This window comes from Eutrema salsugineum, unplaced genomic scaffold, assembly GCF_000478725.1.
Source record: "Eutrema salsugineum unplaced genomic scaffold, Eutsalg1_0 scaffold_9, whole genome shotgun sequence".
Lineage (NCBI taxonomy): Eukaryota > Viridiplantae > Streptophyta > Magnoliopsida > Brassicales > Brassicaceae > Eutrema > Eutrema salsugineum.
In genome coordinates, this window is record NW_006256342.1 from 3,641,441 (window position 1) to 3,668,415 (window position 26,975).

Sequence of the window (26,975 nt, forward strand, 5' to 3'; positions counted from 1 at the left end):
AAGAAATGATAAATATTGCTTCATATATAATTTTTTATTCATTAAAATTAATGGATGATATATGTCGTAAATTAAACATTATTGAAAACTACATTAATTGTCATTTAATAATAAAAAACCTCATATTTAGGAGATCAAAAGAAAAACATCATATTTGTTAGTTCTTTACTTAAACCTTATTATAACAAAAATTAAACTCTTCATACAATATTTTTTGCACCAAACATAAAAAAAAAACTCTGAATACAGTGTGATCCCATAAAATTAAAAAAAAAAAACAAATGCTCCTGTAATCATCTCCAGAATGACCAGCACAAGAAGAGAACTCAGGGTAAGTGTTGAAGTTTTGTGGTTCTTTACAATGACAAAGTACAACACAATGAGAGCCAGACACTGTGTATTCTGTACACTTATCTTACGACGCATCAACTTTTGCATGATTGAAGACCTTGAAAACACCCGCACTTTCAAGTTAACCTCACATAATCTTTAGCTCCATTCTGAAAAATAAAGGAAATTTGTATCTCTACTCTGTAATTAAGTACAACCAAACGACAAAAACTGGCATATCTCTTTTGCTATTAAATCTCCCTTTTCGGGTTTTGTCTCCCAAAAGAACAGAGCAAATCAAATGATGGGAACTTTTAAATATATGCTGTACAAACTCTCTCTATTTTACTTGTAGTGAAACTTTTTCCTTTTTGATTAGAAGTTTAGAACTTTATGAGAAGGGGAGAGGTTCAGCACACCGTTTGACAGTGGATTGATAACAATAGCATCAATTAGACTTGCGTAGACGCTAACTGAGGATTACGGTTAAGTAATGGGCCTACACTAATTTCATGTCACACAGTCGCACTCGCATATACACGACGTCAATAGAAGATTAGTAAGGCTTATAAATTACAATTTAAACAAGGATATTTTAGCAAAAACAAAAACGTAAACAAGGAAACTATTGCATGAAATCACATAATTTATACAGAAATATTTAGTTGACACAAATATGATATTTTTATAAATATCTCTATATTATTATTTGAGTAGACATTTACATAAATGAACCTTTATTTATAAGATATTACAAAATATTTTACATAAATAAATATTTATTTATAAAATATTACATAAATAAACTTTTACTTAGAAAATATTACATAACCAAACGTTACAAATATAGAAAGGTCAACTAAATATTCTTCTAGATAGTTAAATATAGAGCTCACAAATTTATTCGAAATATATATAGATATAAATCAAATGTGTATTTAGTTTCTTTACTTATTAAAATATTAGAATTTATTATATTATTTTAAATAATAATCAATATGTATATGAAAAAATCTATTTAAAATTTTGCAATATTTTATATTTGTATTTTCATAATTAATTAGTATCATTTTCGAATATCTTTTTAATTATTTTTATATAAAAAAACTGAAATATGTTTTCAAAATTTAAAATATAAATTTTTAAGGGTTGGTCGAAAATATATTTTAATAAAATACAAAATAGATTAAGTAAACGGATTTGTCCACTTTGAAAATCCTATATATAATCATTATTAACACATATTATATAATTCATTAACTAATAATGATAGTTTGATCTCTAATACAATATTCAAAAATTAATTATATTTTATAGATATATATATATATTTAGATTCTAATTCATGTTGGTATGTATATAAGTATATATATATATATATCAACATCATATTACTTTATATTTAAAAAATACTAATAATTAATTTGCATAACAAAACTAGCTCAAAGTCCTATTCGAATATATATATACAAGTAAATATTAGTTGTTTGATATTTATATATGTATTGTTATCTAATTGTCACCAATTTTATTTATTTTTGTTTTTGTTAAAGATTTTTACCACCAATTTTAATTTAACCCAAAAAAATAAAATTATTTTAAAAATAATTTAAAAAATATTATCCCGCACAATGTGCGGGTTAATTCCTAGTTAATTATACAATTTAGTTTGAAAAATAGAAATAATAACATTGGACGTATTATATAGTTAATTAAGCGACCCGATTAGGACATTGTAAAACTATATTCACTTTTTTTTTTCTTTGAAAACACTATATATTCATTTTATTATTGAAAGGTGTTATAAGCATATAATATTATGTCATCCCGTCGTCAAAATCACCACATCATCTCTCATTCAATGATTAATCCACACGGAAATGATCTAAAAAATGCAATTTTTAAAAGATAATCAACAAGACAAGGGCATGGAACAACCTATAGACTTTTTTTTGGAGAAAGGGTGTAAACAACGTATAGACTTATCCAATAAGATCATAACCTATAATTGGAAAACGACGTGATGACGACATGGGATGAAGCACGATGCAAAGCCAAATTAGTGATCGCTTATTTATTTAATTTTGCCTGTTTTCGTGAAACTTTCGTGCGTAATTGCGTATATAAACCCATAGAGTGCAATACGCAAATCCTTTTTAAATCTTATTGACCAGATAACCACCATCTAACACACCCCACTGGTTTTTCTAGAGGTTACCATTATGATTCTTTGATACATCACACTCTTAGTGAAAAATATTTTACATTTTAAATTCGGCATATCGAGGTTGTTGGACTGCTGACATAGTGACAGACATGCTTAAAATAAGTTTTTTCACTCGTATTAATTGTTCATTTTAAAAGTTTAAGTGAGTAACAAATATTAGCTTTAAAGTGGATATATATAGGCTTGAAATACGTTGAGAAATAGAAAGGACTTGCACAATTACGTAATAAGAAACTGAACAATCATAGAACCAGAACATTAACAAATAGTGGCGATATTTGGACTAATCGGTGGCTTCATTGATAAACACATCTCAACTTCTTGATGGAAACATCATAATCATATCATATAGTATGTTATACTAATATGTTATTTCCAACATATTAATTAGTTATGATGGAAACATCTCTTAAAATAGTGCCATTGTTCAAACTTCGAAGTCAACCTACCAACCACAATCCCTTTGTAACCATTAAGCAACCTCAAATCGCAATGTTCGCTTGTTCCTATCGTTCTTATCATATAATCTCCCTTGATCTTAACACCAACTAATCCTTTTTTTTTTCTTACAAAAAAATATAGCTAATCAACAGGGTTATTGTTTTTCAGGAAATTTATAGTACACTGTTGCATGGACCGGAGAGAAAACTCGGCTAAAGCTTGGTCCTCATGAACCCGAAAAGTAGAAATAATCTCAACCGTTCAGTCATCGGTCATCATGGTTTGGTCCAACGGCTACTCCTCCTCTTTTTTCTACTCTTCTCCGGCCAAGCTTCAGCTCAAGCCACTCACGGCGGTTCAGATATGTACGGAGAAAGCTCACGGTTCGACCCAACCATGGCGATACTAATGATCGTCCTGGTCAGCGTTTTCTTCGCTCTCGGGTTTTTCTCCGTCTATATCCGTAGGTGTCTCGAGCGAGTCATGGGGATGAACCATGAACACCCTGCCGACGTCGGAGGAAACTGGCTTTCCCTGACACGTCAGCAAGCGCGTGGCCTTGACGCATCGGTCATCGAGACTTTTCCGACGTTCCGTTACTCAACCGTGAAGACGCTCAGGATCGGCAAAGAAGCGCTCGAGTGTCCTGTCTGCTTGAACGAGTTCGAGGACAACGAAACGCTGCGTTTGATTCCTAAATGCTGCCACGTGTTTCATCCTAGTTGCATAGACGCTTGGCTCCGGTCTCACGCCACGTGTCCTCTCTGCCGAGCCAATCTCGTCCCCGTACCGGGCGAATCCGTTGCTTCCATCCAGATACCCGGTTTAGTCGACGTGGCTCCGCGCTCTGATTTAACCGGTGATCGGGTTACGGTTTTGGGATCTCCGGATGCAAGGTTGATCGACTCGGTGGCGTTGACTTGTAACCAGAGTATGCCACGTAGGTCTATGTCTACCGGATGGAATTTAGCCGGAATTTTCACTAATTCTGATTGGACCGGTCATCATGCGGAGAATCTTGACCGGTTCACGCTTAGGTTACCGCAAGATATCCACAATAAGCTTGTGAACCGCAACATTTCAAAAGGCCAGGTGGCGTTACCTCAGGTGATGAGTTCGGCGAGAGGGTACAGAATCGGAAGCCTAGAGACTGATCGAAACTATTTCTACTATGAACGGTTTGACCAAGTTGGCCGGTTAGACCGTAGACCATTCTCCATAACTCCTCCGTACCGGACAGGTTCGATCAATACGTCTCCAGGTCATGATCAGGTGCGTGCTGGTACACCCAAGGGTTTATTATTAGCGATGAGATCACCGTTTGATCGGTTGTTTGTTGCAAAAAACAACGTCGGTGAACGTTCGTCGGACCACCTTCGCTCCGGTGATGCTAGTAGCCCTGTGTAGACCAAGTTGTGTTATTGGTTTATCGAGCAAGTCTCTCTGTAAATAATTTACTTTCTTGCATTCTTCATTTTCAATTTTATTGTTACGGAACATACGAGGTCCGGTCTTTGTTTTTCCGTGGTCTATTGTTTTAACTTGTAAAAGAAAAACTCAATTCGTCAAGAGAATACAAAACACAAGACAGAACCTGTGGTCTATCTTGATAAGTTTGTAAGGATCTAAAATGACAAAAAAGAAGAAGTTAATTTTCTTACATTTCTTGAAGAGTTGCCTCGATTTACTTCGTTTGCAGCCTTACAGGAAAAGGAAACAATAAAAGAACACAAACACGGTTGTTGAATTTGGAAAGCTGAGCTGGGTTTAACATGATAGATATGAATTTTTTTGGGGCTAAATTATAATAAACTATTTATACGGGAAACGTATGAAATTATATGTAAAGCTTAAATTGAAAAAACAAAAGTAAAACGCGGTTGCAAACGTGATCCGATCGTCAAGGACGATAATGTACAAAATCGCCAAGGCTGCGTTTCGAAACAGAAAATCAAACGACGCTTCGCTGCTGTACTCTCTCCAGGCTCGCTCAATCTCCAGGTGTTTTTTGTTTTTTTTTTGCAGATATATGACTCAAATTTCCAGTAATAGAGTCGAATTTCCTGTAGTAGCTAGAAGTTAGAATCATCCTCTGGCTCTGGCGTTTGGTTTAGATAATGTACAGGTCCCATGATTGATGCTTCTCTTGTTAATCCTTATGATAGACAAAGAAAGCTGGTAAAGCCTCATGAGAGAATGGTTGGGAAAGATGTAACTCGTGTCCTATTTTGCGGTCCTCACTTCCCTGATTCCAACAATTTCACCAGAGATTACGTGCAACCTTACCCTTTCATTCAGGTCAAATTCTTCAAATATGTCTTTTCTAAAGCTCTCAACTTTTCTCTCGTAAACTAGTTATTGTTGTGTTAGGTGCTTGTGTTTGAGAATTGGTTTAAACTTTGAAGTAGAGTAAAATGTGTACCAAGAAGACCCTTATTCTAAGTTTTCTGAGAACTAAAGCTTTGCAGATTCCTGTAATAAGAATCTTCACAAACTGAGTAGAAAGAAAATCTTCCAATTATAGGTTGATGTTGTCCCTCTCGGTGATGTTCCTGAGGTTATAAAGAACTACCATATATGTGTGGTTAAGTCGATGCAATTGGATTCAAATGTTATATCTCGTGCCACCAAAATGAAGATTATTATGCAGTACGGTGTTGGTCTCGAAGGTATCTGTCTCATTATTTCTTGCACTCAATACCTGAGACAGCATAAAGTGTATATCTTTAATGAAAGTGGTATGCTCTTTAGCTTTTTTTTCCTTGTGATTTACCTGTGAAGGTGTTGACATTGACGCTGCTACTAAAAATGGGATTAAAGTCGCTAGAATTCCCAGTGAGGGTACTGGAAACGCAGCATCTTGCTCCGAAATGGCTATATATCTAATGCTGGGCCTTCTTAAGAAACAGGTGGCTTATCTCTTTGATTCTATATAGTTCCATTACTGTATATACGTCTTAATCTCCCAAGTAAAGTTTAGAACTTGGACATGTAATCTTGTTGCAGAACGAAATGCAGATTTCCGTGCAAAGCAGACTACTGGGACAACCAACCGGTGACACGCTTCTTGGTAAAACTGTGAGTCTTGGTGTGATCTTATATCTTCATTCTATATCTTTGGTTTGTGTCCCTTACGACGGGTTCTATTTCCTTTCTACTGTACAGGTATTTATCTTGGGATATGGTAACATTGGAATAGAGCTGGCCAAACGGTTAAGGCCATTTGGTTCGAGAGTAATAGCCACAAAAAGAAGGTGGCCTGATTCCAACATCGACTCAGACTGTATGTGATCTCTGTTTAAAATCCTCTGTTTGCCTTGACAAACTCATCCCGAGGTCTAGTAATTTTTGTTAACTTCTATCTTCAGCCAGTCTAGTTGATGAGAAAGGTAGCCATGAAGACATTTACACATTTGCGGGCAAAGCCGACATTGTCGTCGTTTGTTTGAGGCTCAACAAAGAAACGGTAATGATAAACTTCTCTTTCATTTTAGACTGGTCATGCACATGAAGAGATGTGACTATCAGGCTGATAGTTTGGCTATGTAACTTGATGTGTGCAACTGATAGTTTGTACAATTATGTTTTTTATAACTTTCAGGCAGAAGTTGTGGACAAGAAGTTCATAAGTTCAATGAATAAGGTGGATGCTTGAGGAGATTTACGTATGACAAAACCGAGATGGAATCGGATTAAGATGAGTGATGACTGGTGATATCTCTTGTTGTTTCAGGGTGCTCTTCTTGTGAATATTGCCAGAGGCGGTCTAATTAACTATGAATCAGCTTACCAGAATCTGGAGTCCGGTCATTTAGGAGGCATCGGGATCGACGTGGCATGGTCTGAACCGTTTGATCCAAACGATCCAATTTTGAAGTTCAAGAACGTTATAATAACTCCTCACGTCGCAGGAGTTACCGAATATTCATATAGGTCCATGGCCAAGGTAAACTATCCGAGGAAAAAATATTCACTCTCTTCATATATTTTCTGCATTTTGGTCTGAAATGATACTATACTCAACTGATATAAAACGCAGGTCGTTGGAGACGTCGCACTACAGTTGCATGAAGGACTTCCTCTCACCGGAATCGAATTCGTCAATTGATGTGATTGCATTTTAGTGTAATCTCGTGACAAGAACCATTATTACGTTATACTGTGAATTTATTCAGTATCTATTATGCTAACTGAGAAATTAATACAAGTCTCTCTTTGATAACTTCGTTCATTGCAAAATTTATAGATAGGTCTCTCATATTTTACTCGGAGTTTTGAACATTCAAACATTTTTATGACTAGTCTTGACCAAAACAGGTAATCTACATACCCGGTTATAGACTCACTAACCTATACTGTAATCTTTCCAGTTCTGTCTACAGAATTGGATACGCATGGATCAGCGTCGTCAAGCTTTCTCACGACCTCTCTCATGCTTGGTCTGAGATTCGGGAGCTTCGTAACGCAGAGAAGACCCATTTTCAGAACCTTGATCATGCTTTCTTCTACGTAAGACGACAAAACTTGCTTGTCTAAGACGTTCCTAAGGTTCCTTCGATCTTGTTGAATCTGAGAGAAGACATAGTCAACAATGTCTTTGCCCTCTCCAAACCGGTCTTCCATCGGCCGAAGACCGGTCACTAGCTCCAGAAGAACCACTCCGAAGCTGTACACGTCACTCTTCTCCGTCGCCTTGAAGGAGTAAGCAAGCTCTACAGTCATCACATCACAACCAAAGAAAACAACAGCTTTCATCATGTGAACCAAAGATGAATCTTCCCGGCTTAAAACCAAATTTGACCGTTATGTTGAAAATGCAAAACTGGTGAAAAACTCACCAGGAGCCATATATCCATGAGTACCAGCAACACAACTCCATTCATATCCCTTGTCTGCAACTTTCGCAACTCCAAAATCTGCTATTTTCGACTCAAAATCTCCGTCAAGCAAAATGTTGCTTGACTTTATATCTCTATGAATGATCGGAGGACTACAATCATGATGCAAATATGCGATTCCTTTAGCAGCTCCCACCGCGATTTTATACCTGTTGTGACAAAAGGGATCAAAATGATCAATTTATTTAGTGTAATCTTGGATCTATACTTAAACCACTTATCCAGACTAAAGAGTAGAGAACAAACAATACCTCTTTTGCCAATCCAATTCCGGTAATCCGCCTTTAATATTCCGTCGAAGAGCCTGATACAAGTTCCCATTCTCCATGAACTCAAACACCAAATAGCTAGAACCTCTTCCGACTAAGCAAGCGTAGAGCTTCAACACGTTTCTATGTCTAATCTTCCCAAGAATCTCCATTTCTGCAAAAGAGACCTCTGTTCCGTTGACCTCTTCTTCTCCTCTCCTCAACCACTTAACCGCCACTGTCCCACCGCCCTTTTTCAGATCAACCCGGTACACTTTTCCCGCACCACCAGCTCCGATCACGTGCCCTTCATCCAACCTGCAAATCTCCTCAGCGTCCAACTCCATTTGATGGAAAGACGCTATTTTCCATTTCGCATCCTCCTTGTTGACATCTCCGTTTTCCGAGTCAAGCTCGCGTATCTTGGCAACTCTGTAACGCAGAGCGAACAGACCAGTCACGAGCACTACAAGAGCTATTGCAAGAGCCAAGAACAAGAGAGTTCCGTCGAGTGATCGGCTCTTCCTCACGCGTTGGTCGCCACTGCATAAGCTCAGAGCGGGTTTCTCGCTTGTTTTGGCGTTATGATCGTCGACGCAGAGCTTCTCGTTGTGTGAGAACGCGGTGGATCCTCCCACCGCTAAGAGATCAGGTGGTATTCTTCCTGAAAGTTGATTCTCAGACAAATCTATGAAACTCAGCTTCAGCTTTACAAGATTGGTCGGGATTTGCCCTGTTAGCCCGTTGCCTGAAAGGTCTAGCGAGTTTAAAGAAGTGATCTGAGATAAACTATTGGGGATTTCTCCGGTCAAAGAGTTCTTGGCAAGATTCAGATCGACAAGTCTGACACAGTTTGTCAATCCGACGGGGAAATAGCCTGTTAATGAGTTGTTTTCAAGATGCAGAGAAGATAACTGTTTCAAATATCCAAGTTCCGTCGGGATTTCGCCGGAAAGACTGTTGTTGCTCAGATAAATCCTCTCTATATTTGTCAGTTTTCCGATTTCAAGAGGAATCTTACCGGAAAATCTGTTGTTCTGCAAAATTAGCTGGTTTAGCTCCGTTGAAAGTCCGATATGAGAAGAAATCTCTCCGGTGAGACTGTTATCGCTGAGATCGATCATCTTAGCAAGTGGCAGAGCCCAGAAACCTTCAGCAACATGGCCAGTTAAACGATTCTGGTTAATCCTGAGCCTCAAGAGTGATTTGCAGTCGGCGTAGGACCCCGGAATCTCGCCGGAAAAGTCATTCTGCAGGGCGAGCAAGAATCGTAGTTTATTGTTTCGGCATAAGAAACCAGGAAATGGACCTGTAAACCCGTTCTCAGATATATCAACCGTGTCCAGCGGCGAGAACCGGCCAATATTCGCCGGAAATTCACCGGAGAAGTTGTTTCTGTAGATCGACAACGAAGCGAGGAAACGCAATTCTCCGAAACCAGAGGGAAATTGGCCGGAGAAATTGTTTTGGTTGCAGTGAAAAACCCTGAGATCCTTGAGATTCCCGATTTCTCGAGGTAATACACCACTCAATTGATTCATGGAAACATCCAGCTCTCGTAATCGAACAAGGTTTCTGATCTCCGGTGGGATTTTACCGGTGAATCTGTTGTCGTACAACTCAATCTTGGTGAGATTCACCAATCTAGTGATCGATATCGGGAAATCGCCTGAGATTGCGTTTGTCGCGACGTCGAAAGTGTCGAGAGAATGTAGATCGAAGATCGATTCTGGGATCTGACCGCTTAAGTTGGAGCGAGCTAAGTAAAGCCAAGTCAGTTTCTTCAAACCCCCAATACTCTTTGGAATCTCACCTTCTTCGTAGGCATTGTTGCCGAGACCGAGTGAAACCAACCGAGTCAGATTCCCAACCCAACTCGGAATCTCTCCGTTGAGGAAATTCACGGAGATGTCGAGGATTTCTAGGTTTTTCAGTGAGGAAAAGTCGGGGACCGTCCCGGAGAGTCGATTGGAGGTGAGATTGAGGACTCTAAGGTTTGTGCAGTTGACTATCTCCGGCGGGATTTTGCCGGTGATGATATTATAGGGAAGCGAAAGCGTAGAGAGCTTTGTGAGAGCCGAGATCGCCGGAGAAATGGAACCCGAGAGATTAGCGTTCCCCAGAGAGATACCGGTGACTTCGCCGGAGAACAGGTCGCACGTGACGCCGCGAAATCCGCAGGGAGAGTCCGAGGGTTTCCAAGATCGGAGAACGCCGTGAGGGTCTTCGAGGCGGTTTTTGAAGCGAAGCAGAGCTTGCTTCTCAACGGTCGATTCGACATTTGGCGGGAAAATTGAGAGGAGAATCGTGGCGGCCACGGTGGCGAGCATGCCGCCTCGGAGGCCTGGTCTTCTCGTCATTTACGGTGATATTTAAGGGCAAAACGGTCAGTTCCGAGCTTAGGACTTCATTGTGGTCGATGCACTGGAATTCACCTAGTTCATAAAAAAATATAACTGAAATCAACAAACCAACCACTAAAAATATTTTTTCACTTATCATAATTAATTACAATTAATCATCCACTATGTGAATCACTTTCCAAATAGATGAACAATATTAGAAAAATGAGGAAAAAACAATTTACTAAGAAGATATACTAATGTCTATCTGGATGGTCATGATATTTGTGATTTGCCGATTGCGTTTAGTAGTATTATATTATTATTCCATACATACATATATGAAATATTAAAAAAAAAATCAATCAATCATGATAAAGATTTTGTAAAAAGGAATGGGTTCATGGGATTCTCACCTAGTTTTATATACGAATAACTAATTGGCTATACAACTCATATAAAAAATGTGAAGTTAATGAACTTTTGTAAATGGACATATAAAGCTTGCTTATGTATAAAACATACAGAAACTCCATAAGTGAGCTTTAAAGGTACTCATTACAGTGCAGAAAGTTTATTTTCCTTGTGCTTATGATTAGTTTAACAATTTGCTTTGAACGTAAAGCAAATGATCAACTTTTCACTCTCTGCTTCTTAATCTATGAATAATCTTATAAAACCATTGAACTTTTAGTGAACAAGGAAGAACCAATATTATTGAGGATAGAGTATAGGTTACGGACTAATGATTAAAAAGGTAACTACATAAACAATCAAGTTTAAAACCGATGAAGCCTTTGTTAAAAAAGAGTTTAAAACCGATCACAGATCATATTATAGTGGATAAAGTAACAATTTGTTAGTACACTAGCAAGGAGATCTCCAACTTTTCCATAATTTTTTTCCTTTAAATCTTTTGATAATAAACTAACCATAGATTGAGTAAAACAATTGTGGGGGAGGCTTAAAGATTCAAACGAAGAGCAACTTATAAAACAAAAGATAATGAAGAATTGAACCTGAAATAGATGAAAACGATCCAGAATCTCAGGGTGGTGAACTATCTTCTTAAATCTGTTGAAGGTAAATTTTAAAGATTTGTGGTATCCTGGAAAAAAAAAGACCTTTTTGGGTGACTTCCTTTGGACTACTTTCCAGGGAAATCTATTGGAAACGACAAAAAGCAAAAAGAAGTTCTGATTTCGAGGGGGTTCTTCGAATACACCAGATCAGCTGATTCGCAGATAAACTGGAATGAGAAGTTATATGGTTTATCTCAAAAGATAGAATTAATTATGTGAAGAACAGATACAGAGAAGGATGTCTCCAAGAAATACGAGAGATATAGATTTTGAAGATGGAGAGAGGATAGATAAAAGAGAAGTGACAAGAGAAGGTTGTCGTGAGACATGGAGCCAAAAGGTTCGTCATTTATCTTGAAATCGACTCTCTCACCATATATTTCAATTTTCGTGAAAGTTATAATTTCTTTTAAAAGTAAAGTAATAAAAATTATTTGAGTATACTGAATAATGGCCTTTCGTTTCTACAGTTAGCATCGTTTTCAGGTAAATATAAAAGGATATAAAATCCAACGGTGCTCATATAGTTGATTTTTAATAGTATAAACAATATTAAACAACAGACATTGACGTTTACAATATAGTTCATCGCTGTAAACATTCATTCATCTTTTGGTTAATGTTTCTAGATAATTTTTTTTATATATATATAAGTATCAAGAAATGAAATTATTCACTAGTTTTCGTTTTAAGAGTGTGAGAAACTGTGGTTTTTTTTTTCGCACAAGAAATAATTATTTGGAGTTGGAGTTGGTGTATTATATCAGTGAATAAAAATAATAATTATTAGAGTTATGATGAACAACGAATCGAATTGATCCCAAGTAGTTAGGCAGATAAAAAGAACATTTTGGTTTCTTCTGTACTGTTAATATTCGCTTATAGTCCGGGAAATCAATTAGAAGAACATAAGAAAAAGAAAATTAAAATGTTGTTGCGTCGATTACCCTTTTAAGTGAAGTTTGATAAGAATCGTCTAACCTCCTCAATGTCTTTTTCCTTCTACATCCGTCTCTCTAATGTTATCCCCTCTCTGATCCGAATCCAGTTCTGGTTTATCTCCCATTTTATATTACACATTTATTATGAAATACCAATAATTGGTAATTCTCTTTCTGATCATGCTTATCAACGAGCAATGGCCTATGGCTTTGTTCAGCCATTTTTTTTTTTAAAGTAAAGAATTTGTGGGGTTATTAACTATCAAGTAACATCTAATAACAAATTATGCATCCTGGAAGTAATCTTATTGTGTAGTAAATATAGTTGAGTCACTAGCTTTGTATTCATCCTCTCTTGTAAACTATACAACAATTGACAATATAATAACAACATTTTTGTTTTTTACATCTTTTCTTATATTCTTTATTCGTTGATTCTATAATGGTTTTTGCAACAACTACTAATCGTTCTTTCGATATCTAATTAATGTCGGTTAATTGGAAAGAAAGAGGGCTTAAATTATGTGATTTATGAGTATCAAAGAAAGATCTTGGATGCTGACTTCCCCAGCTGTATCCACTTCCCTTTCGAATTTGGTTCATTTCTTTTCCCGTCGCTGTCCTTATTCTTTCCCTATACATATAGTATACATACAATCAAGAAAAGTTTTCTTCTGATATTTCGTTTTACTACCTCCCCAAGAGAAGACATTGGTAAAGATTAAGGACACTATAGAAGTTAAAGTTAATAACGTAGGAGATAATCCCTATGTTATTACAATCAATTTTTTTTGGTCGACATATAAAATTCATTTATGTTTTGAAAATCCAAACCGGAGATATAAAATCTCCATAACTAACATCAAACTTTATGGATGCTGTTACAATCATTCATTTTGGACTAAATATGATATTATGTATGCTATTCGTTAGAGTTTACTAAAATCGATACTTTATAAAGAAAAATTTAAAAAAGAAAAACATAGTTCAGTGATCCTTATAGACTTTGAAATGTTTTTTTGGTTTGAGGTTTTGTATAAAAGATTTACACATAACATAGTGTAATCTAGAATTGACATTTCCATCAAGTAAAGACACTACTGGAAGGCAAAATTTCACTAAATTTGTTGATAGTCTATCAAAGAGAACACTGAATAGGTGAGGTTTTCAGTGAGAGAAAAAATAAACTAGCTAAATAGTGATAGTAGGGCCGAGGTTAGCTAGCAATATAAATTTATACAATAATGTAAATGTGGTGGGTTTCCATAATTCGTATCGTAGGACCGTACAGCAATGATAATAATATTGATCAGATCTGATAAGAAGAGCATATCTGTCTCCATACCTCTAATAACACAACGTCACGTCATTACTAAACATTTGTTTACAAGACACAAGATTATGCAACTTCATGGGCGATTCTTCATAGTACCTTATATATCTTTCTTTATGTAATACCCGTTATAGGAACCACCAAAATGTTTTCATTTTTTTTTTCTTTCATTTTTAGGCTCATAAGAACGTTATCACATGAATCTCATAGCTAACGGTACCATCGATGCACTGAATTTGAAGTCGTCTTTGCTTTTAAAATTTTTATTCTTTTTTTTGGCATGAAACCAATTTGATAGATTGAGCAATTTGTAAAACGTAAACATTTTAGGGAGGCCTAGATGAATATTTACAATTTGTCATATAATTTTATGTGCTTGCCGTAAGTTACAATAAAACTGAATCATGAAGAAAGAAACCCATAGGTGATTTGGTGACGAATGCATTTAATTTATATCGAGGCCATAAGATAGGAGACACGTTTTGAAGATGGATTTTGAGGAAAAAAAAAGAGAAGAAGATGGGTTTTGAGGCGGTGATCGAGTTCAGTCAGTGGAGCAACGTCACTTTCGGGACATGCACATGAAAAAGATGACTCTATCACGCCTATGTGTTTTTGAGTGTTACATGTGAACAGAATCCCCGACCTATGTCTATGCACGTGTGATCATGTTGAGACAAAAAAATTGTGGCTCTATCTTGTGGTCCACTCATCTACCATGTCACGTTGTGTTGTCTCTCTCTATGACTGACTGTTCAACACTTGGAGACTAATACGAAATTCACTTTTAATTTTAGGCAAAATGACGAAAAATGTACATCTGAAATAACCGGGTTTTATCAAGTGAAATGTTGGGCTAGAAGCGCTTGTTATGACTTTTCAGCAGCCACTGAGGTAAAAACCCACCAAGGTTTCTAGAAGAGGACCACTCAATCTCAATGGTTTCACTTTAGCTATGAATACTGATGCTTGTGAAAGATAATTGAGACTGGAGTCAAGTTCTTGTTCTTATTCTATGATCCCATCAACCTCACAGTTTCTACAGTCAAACCGGAATCGACACTAAGTCATGAGTGGAATGGTCAAAAAGACTTATTTGTAGGTTTCAGAATGAGGAAGATGATAAATATATGGTTCAAAGGCTTTTTTGTTCTATGATCCTATCATCACCCATTTCAGTTTCAGTAGTCAAAAAGAACCATTGGGTATTTTACAGAGGGAAATGACCAAAAGACAAAAATAAAAGGTAAACACATCTCTCAGTTCGTCCACTGTGACGTATAATGTTAAAAATCATTGATTCACGAACCGGCATGACGGAAATAGAGAACCGAGCGGTACAGAGCAGCAACATGGAGGAAACAAATCAAGGCTATGAGCAGATCATCAAGCAAACCGACTATCCCCAGAACTCCTAACAAACATAGTTAAAAATGATTTGTGAGAAGACAGATATGATTCATAAAATCAACAAAAAAAAAAACAGACGAATCACCTTCTGGAATGATATCTATTGGACTGATAATGTAAACAGCACTGAGAATCATCTGCATCCAATGGAAAGAAACTGATTTAGTCTTTTGAATCCAAATTGGAACTGTGACAACCCAAAGCACGAATAATCTTTGTAAACAGAGAGATAAAGATTATGAATTTTGTCGAAACTTAACTGCGATATAAACTCGAGCCCTAATGACAAGTGGAAGCGTTCTTTGTGGATCCATCATTTCCCGCATCAACCTGCGGAGTAAGAAGGGTAGGTCTTGCATCCTCTGCCAAGAGAAAAAAAGAAGTTCCATATGAGAAATTTGACTTTACAACTCCAGATTTTACCAGTTACGACCTTACGGCGATACTTGAAATTCTTATCCATTCTCAAATGATAGAAACAATTTTCTTTTTTACACAGAATGATGAACAAGCAACTAGGAATACAGACATAGTTGACGTACCTGAACTAAACTACTTGATCGTCCGCCAAAGAGTCGGTTATACGTTTCAAGATTGCCAAGAACCTCGGCGACTGTACGGTCATTACGGTCACTGATTGTTTCCTCCGAAGGAACGAGCAAACTTATTGGACGACGACACAATGGGCATTTGCATGGCTGTAATGTGGATCCATGCCTCCACACTAGCATAATGCAGTTTCCTACAAATGATTGAAGAAGAGTTAAAAGAGACGGAGGTCACAACGTGCTGCAATGAAAATCAAGCAAACCTCATACTAGACCTGTGAACATGCAGAACACACTTAAACCCAAAAACATTTGGCTCACAAACCAAACTAGGGGGAAACAAAAAGATAAGAGTAGACCTAACATAACGTAGAAATGAATGACACTGGGAGCTTTCTCTTGGTTATACCAATTCTAGGCATATAGAGGTCGAATCTCATTGAAAACAAGACACAAACTATAGCCCATGCTTGCAAACTTCAATGGAATACACAGTTCTTAGAGATATTAGCATGAAGAAAAGTTCATTGACTCTAAGTTATTAGTAAAGCAACTCTGAAACTACTGACCAATCAATACAAGAATCTGTAATCCGTCGTGATCTCTTTAGAGAAAAGGATGTTCAAGTTTGGAAATTTCAGATTCAGGAAAGCTCACATGTCAAATAACAAGACAATCAAGGAGAAACAAGAGTAAATGTCAAAAAAAGTCAAACATAAAGCGGGAAGCTACGAAATCATTCATTCCAAAATCCAAACTCTACACTTGAGATTCTAAATGCAACACAAATCTCATACTCAAAGCCATTATTAGCAACGATCGGAGAGACCTCGTCGGCAATAAAGTTCCATTATCTAAAATAAAGAGCCAGAAAGGGAAACAAAAATCGAAAACAACAAAATCGTCCGATGTCATGGAACCGAATTAGCGAAGATACAAGAGAAACCGAATCAAGATGCGAAAAAAGCTAAGACTAGAAACAAAGATTGATTCGAAATTCGAGGAAACAAACAAAGAAAAAACGAGGGTAGAGAGAGAGAGAGAGAGAGAGAGAGAGGTCACCGCAGAACCAATGGGAGCAATTAGCTTGGCAAGGAGCGGTGAAGTGGGCATGGCATATCGAACAAAGATCGTTCTCCGGCGGCCTATTCATCTCCGATTCTCTTCTCCTTCGCCTTTCGCTGTCCTTTCTGAAATTTTCGTACCACTTTGAAAGATTTCGAGTCGGTGATTGTGGCGGTCCATCGGAACTCAGATCGGTTTATTCTTCATTTCAATTAGCGGTTTGGGTTATTCGCGGTTTGCAAATTTTCAACACGAGACGGCATCGTTGGCATGTGAACAAGGAAACGACACCGTTTATTTTTGTTTTCTTTCTTTTTGACATCATCTAGAATTAAGACCTCTTTGAGGTTGAGGACTTGTTAATTCTGTTAAAAAAGAAACAAAAAAGGGAACAACAAGGTGTGGTTGATATTATAACATTGAAATCAGTTTGTTCAAAACCATTAACATAAGAAAAAGAGTTTTACATTTTGGTATTATCTCAAAAGACTTGTCCTTGCAGGTTTAGGAAACAATTCAACAAACATTGTGTGATAGCCTCTGTTTCTGAATGCCCTGATCTTCGCATGGCTTACTTGCTTTCCGCTTTACCATTGTTTTCTACTCCTCCGTAGCCTGCAACAACCCGGGAAAAAAAAAGAGACTCAGGCTCATGTTCTTTTACTTTGTAATGAATTTTAGAAGATTAATTGTTCAGAGGTATAACCCAAAATTGATATCCATGGAAGATGATCACTCAGGAGTGGAATATCAGGATGTCTAAATTAGCATCCTGCTTTATGTTCTGCTTTTTGTGTTACTCTACTTAATCGCAAATTATAAACATGTGGGCGTTGATGATGGAACTTGAAAGAGATAAGTGGTTTCAGCCTGGTAAGTACCAAAGTTTATGACTATATAGAATGACACATATCTAAACTCTATGTGATGATATTTACCAATTCATACGTAGTTCAAAATTTGAACTTGAAGTAGCAATCACTTCGACACAAACAAGCATGCATTTGTTTTTCGAATAGGAAAAACCACAACACTAAAGACAATGCTCAGAATGTTGAATTAGTGTTACCAAAGCAAGGATGCATGTATAGAGATGTGATACCAAATTACAAACTTTAACGACCCGTTGCTCAATTCGCTCAATTCACAGTCATAGGCAAAAATGTTGCTCCTTATAATCCTTCAGCTACAGTCAAAACCTTTACACTCTCGACAACTTCTCTAACATTTTCTCCTCTTTTACCACACTATAGTATCGAGTCCCCAAACAAATACGCATTTAACAAAAGAAATTCCAACTAACCTGAGATACAGAAGTCTCTGTACTCTTTGGAGCTGCTAGATTAGCTGAAGATGAAGAAGGTGCGTCAAAGGAACGAGAGCAATCTGTGTATGCAGAGCCAATACCGATTCCAGCACCAAAAGCAATCGATGCCCATCTTGTAGCAGGACTCCCTATACAGAATCAGAAACTATCTTATGAAAACAAAAGGGAAATCAAATTTCAAGGCAAGTAACTATGAAGGGAATAACAATTTTAAACAACAGACTGGAACAATATATGATTCATATTGGATTAAAACCCTATCTCTCCATCGTGTATCTTCAATTCATTCGAAGAACCTAAATTCGTAATCACACTCCGTATCCATCCTCAAACAAGTAAATATTTATCAGTCAGATTACGAGATTCGAGTTGAGAGATTGAAACACCGAACTGAAGAACAGAAGACCGGCGAAAGCGCCGCCGAGAGAGGAGTAGACGAAACGACGGGTCGTGAGATCGAGACATGCGTCCCACTTAGCATTCACATCGTATTCCGGTGGCACACTATCCTTTTTCTCCGCCATTTCTCGGAATCGATTTCCTTTTCCGATTGATTGATTGATCCCTTCTGAGTTTTTCTTCTTCCGTTGTTCGTGATTCCCCCTTCGATCTACAGAATTTGTGCACACAAGAAAAATGGGCTCCAAATTGGGCCCAATTTGATTGGACAGTTTCAGGCCTCTTCTCTTTGGTTTTTAGATCTTATTATTTCGGTTTATGAAAACATTTGCAAAATTTTAAAATAAAAATCTATAACATGTAAATATGCCATTTTTTGTCTACCATTTGGAAATACTATAACAGTCATTTCTTGTTTCTACTGATGATACTGTAACAGTGTCTAAGCGAATTACATTAGAATTTTAAACCGAGTCAACCGAGACAAAATTTACGTGGAGCAGTGAAGGAGTCACGATGTCAGAAGAAACAAAAGAAAAAACAAACGAATATAGTACCAAAAAAATAATCTGTGTTTCACGTGGATGGTACTCGTCAATTATCATTGGATTCCAGTTTCCAGATTATTTTTTTTTGGATCACACCAATGTTCCAAAATCTAATTACTGTATGTAATTGATGCGAATATACGTAAATTAATTATTAATAACATAATTAAAAAAGCCTAATCATCGTTTTAGAAGCTTTTGGAGCATATCGTAAATGTCGTCGCAAGCTGACGACAACAAAGAAACCGGTTCGATCGACGTGACCAATATACCCTTTTCTTACATACGACACTTGAACGCACTTTTGTCTCCTCCACTTCGTATGTATAAACCCAAAATCAATTGCCTGATTTAGAAAAATCGCAGAACAAGACTGCAAAAGTTAGAAAGGAAAAAAAATGGCGGAGGAAGCGATTACTACCATTCTATCTACGCCGGAAAATCAACCATCTCCGGGACTGACGACGGACCCGGAAGAGTCGAAGTCTACTCAGGAAGTTGTGGCGCCAAAAGAGACGGAAACTCCGGCGAAAGATCCGCCGGAAACGGCAGAAACCACCTCCAAGTTGGAAGAAGAAACTGCGGCGGTTAAGCCGGAGGTAACGCCGGCAGAGCATCAGTCTCCGACGGTGACGGAAACGGAAACGGCGTCGACGGAGAAAAAAGAGCTCGGAGACGAGACGCCGCAGAAGGAAGAAGCTGGTGAAGAAGAGAAGAAGAGAATTCCGCAGAATCTTGGTTCGTTCAAAGAAGAAAGCAGCAAGCTTTCCGATCTATCCGATTCCGAGAAGAGATCTCTGGATGAGCTGAAGCATCTTGTGCGAGACGCTCTCGAAAATCACCAATTCGGTTCAATCCCTAAACCGGAAGACGCCAACACACCGGAAGAAGTCACGATTTGGGGTGTCCCCTTGCTTAAAGACGATAGAAGCGACGTCGTTTTGTTGAAATTCCTGCGAGCTAGGGATTTCAAGGTGAAAGATTCCTTGGCCATGCTCAAGAACACAATCAAGTGGAGAAGGGAGTTCAAGATCGACGAACTTCTCGAGGAAGACCTCGTGGATGATCTGGACAAGGTCGTCTTCATGCACGGACACGACCGAGAAGGACACCCTGTGTGCTACAATGTCTACGGTGAGTTCCAGAACAAGGAGCTTTACAACAAGACGTTCTCAGATGAGGAAAAGAGGAAACATTTCTTGAGGACGAGGATTCAGTTCTTGGAGAGGAGTATAAGGAAGCTAGATTTCAACTCCGGTGGAGTTTCCACCATTTTTCAGATTAATGATATGAAGAATTCTCCTGGATTGGGGAAGAAAGAGCTTAGATCGGCGACCAAACAAGCCGTGGAGTTGCTTCAGGACAATTATCCTGAGTTTGTCTTTAAACAGGTACACTAGTTTAGTTTAGGTTCGTTTGAGTATGGTAATGAATATGATGGTTTACTGAACTGAATCAGAAGACTTTTTTATCATCTTTAACAGTATGTCCTTGGTAAATGAGCATAGTATCTTATTGCACTCTTCATAGTCTGAGACATTTTTGGTTCAATGTTCTGTTGATCAATTTTTTCAGGCCTTCATCAATGTTCCTTGGTGGTACCTTGTGTTTTACACTGTGATTGGTCCGTTCATGACACCACGATCAAAGAGCAAGCTGGTGTTTGCTGGTCCATCAAAATCAGCGGAAACTCTTTTCAAGTAAAACTCTTTTGAAAGATTTCTAGTGATTCCGCTTGTTTGTTTAGTCTCTTTATGACTTTTCTGACTCATGTATGAATAAATGTGGACTATAGATACATCTCACCAGAACAAGTCCCGGTACAGTACGGAGGATTGAGTGTAGATCCTTGCGACTGCAATCCAGACTTCTCCTTGGATGATCCAGCCTCCGAGGTCACTGTTAAGCCCGGAACTAAGCAAACTGTTGAGATCATAATCTATGAGGTTAGTGCATTACCACCTTTTAACTACTCATTAGTGTAGTATCAATTTCTCAAAACATTACATAGTTGTGTGAGATGGCACCAAGGTCTTTGAGTCATGATGCTATTAAATTTCTATGCAGAAATGTGAGATCGTGTGGGAGATAAGGGTAATTGGATGGGAAGTGAGCTACAAGGCAGAGTTTGTGCCGGAAGAGAAAGATGCTTACACGGTGGTTGTACAGAAACCGAGGAAGATGAAACCAGCTGATGAACCGGTGTTAACACAGAACTTCAAAGTGAATGAGCTTGGCAAGGTTTTACTTACAGTAGACAATCCAACCTCTAAGAAGAAGAAGCTCGTTTACAGGTTCAATGTCAAGCCTCTCTGATTTTAAAATCAGCTGAAAATGTGGTTTCTGGCCTTTTTGCTTTTCTTGAAAACAGAAGTGAGAGATATTTTTCTTATGTGTGTTTTGTATATTTGAGAGTGTTTGCTTTATCTTATAATTATCATTTTGTGTGGTTTATACGATGGAGCTTCTGCATCTTTTGCTATTGTAATCATCTGGGGAAGAATATATATTTTACATGACTTTCTGTAATAAAGATTTTTTAAATCTCAACCGTTTATTGATTGTGTTTGTTTATAAAATCAACTGTATACCGCTGATGAGGTGTTGTGCAACATCAACGATAGTATCACAACTTTATTATTATGTAATTCAATTGAAAGAGATTCGTAAGGCTGTTGATTACACGTTGTAACAACCTCTCGACACTGACATATGTTGTTGTCTGGAGACTGGGAGTGGGTGGAAGAGGTTCAATTTGTGTCTTATTTACCCAGAATTTGTTGGCTGTTGCATCATTCAAATGTCAATTATGAATTGGGAATATTTTGTTCCCCTTCAAAATGAATGTGATTTTCAACATTAAAGAGAAATGTCTTTTATTCTAAACAAAACCATCCACCTACTAATTTTATCAATATAAATATAAAACTGAAAAAATAATTATATACAGATGGATTTTCCGACTATGCCACTATTTCTTTTGCGTTATATATTTTTTCTTTTAAAATATTTTGCGTTATATATTTTTTCTGTTTTCAAAATTCAAGCAGAGAGCACTAACTAAACTTATGTCATAGAAATCAAATGTGTATAATACTTTCTTAGCTAAGTTTAAAAGAGTATATAATAAATGACAGCGAGGAAAATAATTTTAACGAGTATCGACGAAAACTTTTAAACGCTGTTCTGTTCGGCGTTTGATCATTTATGGCCGCCTGTCGCCAATACTAAAACGGTGAAACGAACAAACCAATAAACGTAATGTATGTATAATTTACAAACACATTCACACATACAATATCTAATGTCAACGCATGCATCTCTATTTATGGAAGTGAATTGATCACCAACCATAACTATTGTGTAATTCAATTGTGTGAAAGTGAGACTTTTTAAAAATTTCCTTTGTGAATTAAATAAGGAAAAGCAAAAAGAAGGTTTTTTTTTTGAAGAATTGATGAAGAAGCACATGACGACTATGGCTAGTAGTGAATGTGTTCAAATTTCATTCATGGCTGTTTGTGTTGTGTCGGTCCACGCATGTCCCTCCCTTTTCTATTGTTTTGATTATTTATGCATTTTTCTTATACACTCCGAACTGTCTTCGGACCCGACACTATGATCACGTCCAATTCTTATACGAATTATTCATTTATGTAACAACCATTACAAATTGATGCTTTGTAATGAAAACACTCAACTTTAGCTGCTTTCAAGTTGACACTCTGTGTTCGTTTAATTTTCAATATTCTTGGTTGATCATGTTTAAAAAATTCTTGATTCTAAATATCGATAATTATTGGCTGGATTTGCGACAATGTTTTCTTATTTTGGGTGATGAAGAAAAAACTAAAGGACAATGACATGTATTAATGTATACATTTAACATTTATTTATATTAAGAGATGAAGCTATTTGTTCTAATCATCATGGTAAGGGCCGTAGTTTATATTTATTTAAATATCCCTTGTTACTTTGATAAACATGCGGATTAGACTTAATGTCAACTTTAGAATTAGTGGATTATCAATTTTGAGTAGGCCATAGCCAATTAAACGATTCTGATTTGCATTTGTTTTTCACACCTATCCCAGCTATTCTTTTGTTTTGTTTTGTTTTATGAAGTTTCGTATGTCTTGGTAATATTCCACGTTCAAGACTTGTTAATTTCGGTTTGCTTGTCAATGTTTTTGTTCTGTAGAGCTAATCCGTTTAACATGTTGAGAGTCTTGAGATAATCTAAAGGTCAATTTTCCAAAGAGGCAAGTATCATTCATTCTTATCTGAGCTATACAAGATTAATCCACAAGATATTATTGTCTTTGGCCTTCGCACTCTCAATGCCAAAAGAATTAGATTCGATATAAAATAATAGGAGTAAGATAGAACTTACGGTTAAATATCTTTGATTTTAGTCATGTCAAATATGATGTGTGCTTTGATTTCTTCTCTTATCCACGAATTATATTAGTCCATATTTCAACAATCGGGTCCATTATCATTATTTCTCGTCCTTAATGTCTCATTCAGTGTTATCCATTTCCATAGATTATATAGACAGAGGGACCTTTTTCATAATTATATATTCATTTCTCTCTATCAATATTGATATAACAAGAAGTCCAAATCCAGTCTTGACACGTCTCTTCTCCTTATCTCTTAAACTATATATATCCACTGAACATTATGTTCAAAATATCTATCTCTTGATGATAATACATTAGAATTAAACACATGTAACTTTCAACTATTCGAAGATTTGGTATGGACAAGTTTCCAGTACTTAACCATGAAAAGCATTTGCTTCGGAATGAATTTGATGAACAAGTAAAGAGTTTGACAAAAAAACAAAGAACAAGTAAAGATAAAAGACAGAGAAAGACAAACATATAAATAATGAATACATTTAAGATTTACACAAATTGTACAATAAAAAGAAAAAGGTAAAAGGTAAATTAATGAAACAAAGTGTTCTTTTTTTACTTTTGAATTTTAAATCAAAATATTCTCCACACAAAACAACCCCCAATATTCAAAACAAAGCAAACGTCCCAGCAAAACACAACCACCTTTTGAGATTTCAAAATTACATAATAAATAACAAACTAAATTAATTAATTAAAAATGTGGTTCCCCAAATAACAAAATAACCATTCTTCTTCTTTTTCTTCCTTGGATTTGGGTTATGGTAAAGTAACATATGGTCTCAAGTTTTACTTCAAATATCAGACCTCGGTTGAGTTTTGAACCTGTAGAGCACTTTCTTCTTCTTGGAAGTCTGGTTATCGATTGTGATCACAATCTTGCCCGGTTCACCCACCTTAAAAGAATCGGTTATCACTGGTTCGTCGGTTAACCCGATCTTCCGGTTCTTAGAGACGATTACAGCATAGCTTCCCTCAGTGGTCGGCTCAAACTGAGCTCCGTAGCTCACATCAGCACCCAAAACCCTAAGCTCCCATGAAAGCGTGCAAGCCTGCCACAAATCAACACAATCCAAAATTAACACTCTTATGAATCAACAACATTTATTTTTTTTACAATATGAACCTCTTTAAATCGAAATTCTGAATATATTCACCTCAGAAGCAGGCAAATCGATGGTGTATTGGGCAGCTGGTTTAACGATGGCTTCGGTTACGGTGTCTTCAGTGGTTAAAGGAACATCTTTGCTAAGTCCACCGTATTTAACCGGAACTTGTTCAGGAGCAATGTATCTGTTTCCACCAACAAACAGAAAGCAGAGCTTATTAGTAAGGAAAAAAAAAGCAAGAAAATTTAAATCATCAAATGGTAAATTAATTAAGTGGCTAATTACTTGAAAATTGTATCGGCAGATTTGGATGGACCAGCAAGAACCATCTTGCTCCTAGTCTTTGGCGACGTGACAATAGATCCGAATGTTTTGTAGTAAGGAATGTACCACCATGGGACATTGATGAACAGCTGCAAAAAAAAAAAAAAAAACACAATATTTATAAAACTTTTAACATAACTTTAATTGTAATTCTAATCATGTTTTTCAAGAATAATTCTTTTTTCGTACCTCTCTAGTGGCGAATTCGGGATAATTGTCCTCGAATTGCTTGACGGCACGCCTGATGAATTGCCAAAGAGCTCTCTTTCCGAGTCCAGGAGCGTTCCTGAAGTCGCTGACGAACATAAACGAAGATTTAGCATCAGGGCTTGTGAAATCAAGACCTCTCACACACTTTTCTTGAAGCTGAATCCTCCAGCTCAAGAACTTGTTCAGCTTCTCCTTGTCGGAGAAAAGCTCCTTGTTCTGAAACTCCCCGTATGAGCTGTATATCACCACGTGTCCTTCCTTGTCCACTCCGTGAGCGAACACCATCTTCTCGAACTCGCTCGCTTCTTCTCCGGCGGCTTCGGCTTCGATGAGCTCGTCGATTTTCATCTCTTTGCGCCACTGGACAGTGTTTTTCAGCATCGTCAAGGCTTCTTTAACCTTGAAGTCTCTCGCACGGAGGAATTTGAGAAGGATCACGTCGGATCTCTCGTCCTGGAGGAGTGGAACTCCGTAGATCGATACTTCTTCCGGCTCAACAGGCTCCGTCTCGGCGACGACGGTCTCCACCACCACCGCCGCGGCGGATTCCGGTGGACTAATGGACACGATCGACTCTTCGATTGCTTCCACAGTCTTGGTCCCGTCTTCCTCAGCACCGGAGGCTTTCTCTGTGGTTACGGTGGCTGGTTTCTCTTCTGGTGTCTCCGATTTGGTCTCCGCCGTCTCAGATTTCTCCTCCGGCTTAACGGCTTCTTCTGGAACCGCCGGTTTCTCTTCTTCCTTCTTTTCTTCCTCTGTTTTCTCTTCTCCTTTGGATTCCTCCTCTGCTGGTTTCTTCTCCTCCGGTTTATCTTCCTTAACCGGCGCCGGAGCAGTGAATTCCCGTTTGTTCAAAGCCTCCCTCACGAGCTCCTTGAACTCCTCTAGTGCCTTCTTCTCGAGTTCCTCAGGCGTTGGAACAACCACCTTCTCAACTGCAACCGTCTCTTCCTCCTTCACCGGAGCAGATTTCTCCGCCTCCTCTGATTCCTTCTCCGGCACCACCTTCTCATCCGAGGCAACCGGAGCAGCCACCTCCTCTTTCTCCGGTACCGGAGCAGGAACAGTAACCTCCTTCTCGGTCATTGGTTTCTCCGTGGGGACGACGACATCAGCCGATTTCTGTGCCTCTTCTTGAGCCATCTCTGAGTTTTTCGAAATTCAAGAAAAGAGAGAGAGAGAATATTGGAAAGTGAGAGAATTGTGAGGAGAGAGAAGAGAGGAAGAGAGAGGTTTATAAAACGGAAGGCAAAAGGAAAACACAGACTGGTCGGAGCTGTTTTGACAGCTCATTTCGTTACGCTTTCTCAGTGGGTCCCATTTGTTTTCCTCCAACGGCCGTCTTTTTGCTTCACGAATTAGTTCACTTTCCTATTTTTAACCATTACTAATTTACCATACAACTGTTTCTTTTTTTAATATTACAACATTTCCTCATTTCATATCCTTTCCATAATAAGCTAACACTTATATTATTTACTATTTCTATATATATTCCATATATCATATCTATTCATAAAACCTGATTATAACATATTTTTGGTTAAAAAAGATTTTGAACATATTTTGATGATCTCCTTGATTTTGAATATATTCTACCGCTTTTTGCCTTTTTCTCTCCCTAGTCTTCAAGAATCTCTGCTTAAATATCTAATGTTTACAATTAAAAAATAGAATTTCAAAATAAGATTAAAAAAAAAGAACTATGCTTGAGTTGAGGAAAAAACAGTGGAATCATTTGAGAAGGGGTAGCATGCTAGTCATGTTTT

At 37.4% G+C, this 26,975-nt stretch overlaps 7 protein-coding genes across 7 annotated transcripts; 3 read left to right on the plus strand and 4 right to left on the minus strand.

The window, feature by feature from the left end:
• The first annotated feature begins 3,094 nt into the window (after positions 1-3,094).
• LOC18009463 (RING-H2 finger protein ATL11) lies at positions 3,095-4,627 on the plus strand. The gene has a single exon (XM_006390625.2). It carries the CDS (start codon positions 3,227-3,229, stop codon positions 4,403-4,405), a length of 1,179 nt encoding a protein of 392 aa, XP_006390687.1. The 5' UTR covers positions 3,095-3,226; the 3' UTR covers positions 4,406-4,627.
• A 244-nt stretch (positions 4,628-4,871) lies between these two features.
• On the plus strand, positions 4,872-7,220 carry LOC18009464 (hydroxypyruvate reductase; the record flags this gene model as incomplete). Its single annotated transcript, XM_006390627.2, has 10 exons — positions 4,872-4,999; positions 5,164-5,296; positions 5,523-5,667; positions 5,780-5,907; positions 6,005-6,076; positions 6,164-6,281; positions 6,367-6,464; positions 6,600-6,641; positions 6,732-6,944; positions 7,038-7,220. Coding segments are annotated over 10 exons (1,146 nt in total), but the record flags the coding sequence as incomplete, so codon positions are not given.
• Positions 7,221-7,275: 55 nt separating this feature from the next.
• LOC18008028 (receptor protein-tyrosine kinase CEPR2) lies at positions 7,276-11,894 on the minus strand. The gene is made up of 4 exons (XM_006390626.2): positions 11,506-11,894; positions 8,148-10,579; positions 7,837-8,045; positions 7,276-7,710 (listed from the first exon to the last, which is right to left on the minus strand). The coding sequence occupies exons 2-4, from the start codon at positions 10,502-10,504 to the stop codon at positions 7,349-7,351; spliced, it is 2,928 nt and encodes a 975-aa protein (XP_006390688.1). The 5' UTR covers positions 10,505-10,579; positions 11,506-11,894; the 3' UTR covers positions 7,276-7,348.
• Positions 11,895-14,985: 3,091 nt separating this feature from the next.
• Positions 14,986-17,061, minus strand: LOC18009155 (E3 ubiquitin-protein ligase RNF170). The gene is made up of 5 exons (XM_006390629.2): positions 16,863-17,061; positions 15,795-15,994; positions 15,513-15,614; positions 15,338-15,389; positions 14,986-15,256 (listed from the first exon to the last, which is right to left on the minus strand). The coding sequence occupies exons 1-5, from the start codon at positions 16,951-16,953 to the stop codon at positions 15,144-15,146; spliced, it is 558 nt and encodes a 185-aa protein (XP_006390691.1). The 5' UTR covers positions 16,954-17,061; the 3' UTR covers positions 14,986-15,143.
• A 192-nt stretch (positions 17,062-17,253) lies between these two features.
• Positions 17,254-18,802, minus strand: LOC18008024 (MICOS complex subunit Mic10). Its single transcript, XM_024153124.1, has 3 exons — positions 18,584-18,802; positions 18,169-18,320; positions 17,254-17,480 (listed from the first exon to the last, which is right to left on the minus strand). The coding sequence occupies exons 1-3, from the start codon at positions 18,714-18,716 to the stop codon at positions 17,466-17,468; spliced, it is 300 nt and encodes a 99-aa protein (XP_024008892.1). The 5' UTR covers positions 18,717-18,802; the 3' UTR covers positions 17,254-17,465.
• Positions 18,803-19,458: 656 nt separating this feature from the next.
• LOC18007948 (patellin-3) lies at positions 19,459-21,684 on the plus strand. The gene is made up of 4 exons (XM_006390631.2): positions 19,459-20,530; positions 20,715-20,839; positions 20,935-21,085; positions 21,207-21,684. Exons 1-4 carry the CDS (start codon positions 19,538-19,540, stop codon positions 21,453-21,455), a joined length of 1,518 nt encoding a protein of 505 aa, XP_006390693.1. The 5' UTR covers positions 19,459-19,537; the 3' UTR covers positions 21,456-21,684.
• A 2,393-nt stretch (positions 21,685-24,077) lies between these two features.
• Positions 24,078-26,447, minus strand: LOC18007952 (patellin-1). The gene is made up of 4 exons (XM_006390632.2): positions 25,186-26,447; positions 24,958-25,085; positions 24,721-24,856; positions 24,078-24,615 (listed from the first exon to the last, which is right to left on the minus strand). Exons 1-4 carry the CDS (start codon positions 26,347-26,349, stop codon positions 24,358-24,360), a joined length of 1,686 nt encoding a protein of 561 aa, XP_006390694.1. The 5' UTR covers positions 26,350-26,447; the 3' UTR covers positions 24,078-24,357.
• Between the last annotated feature and the right edge of the window lie 528 nt (positions 26,448-26,975).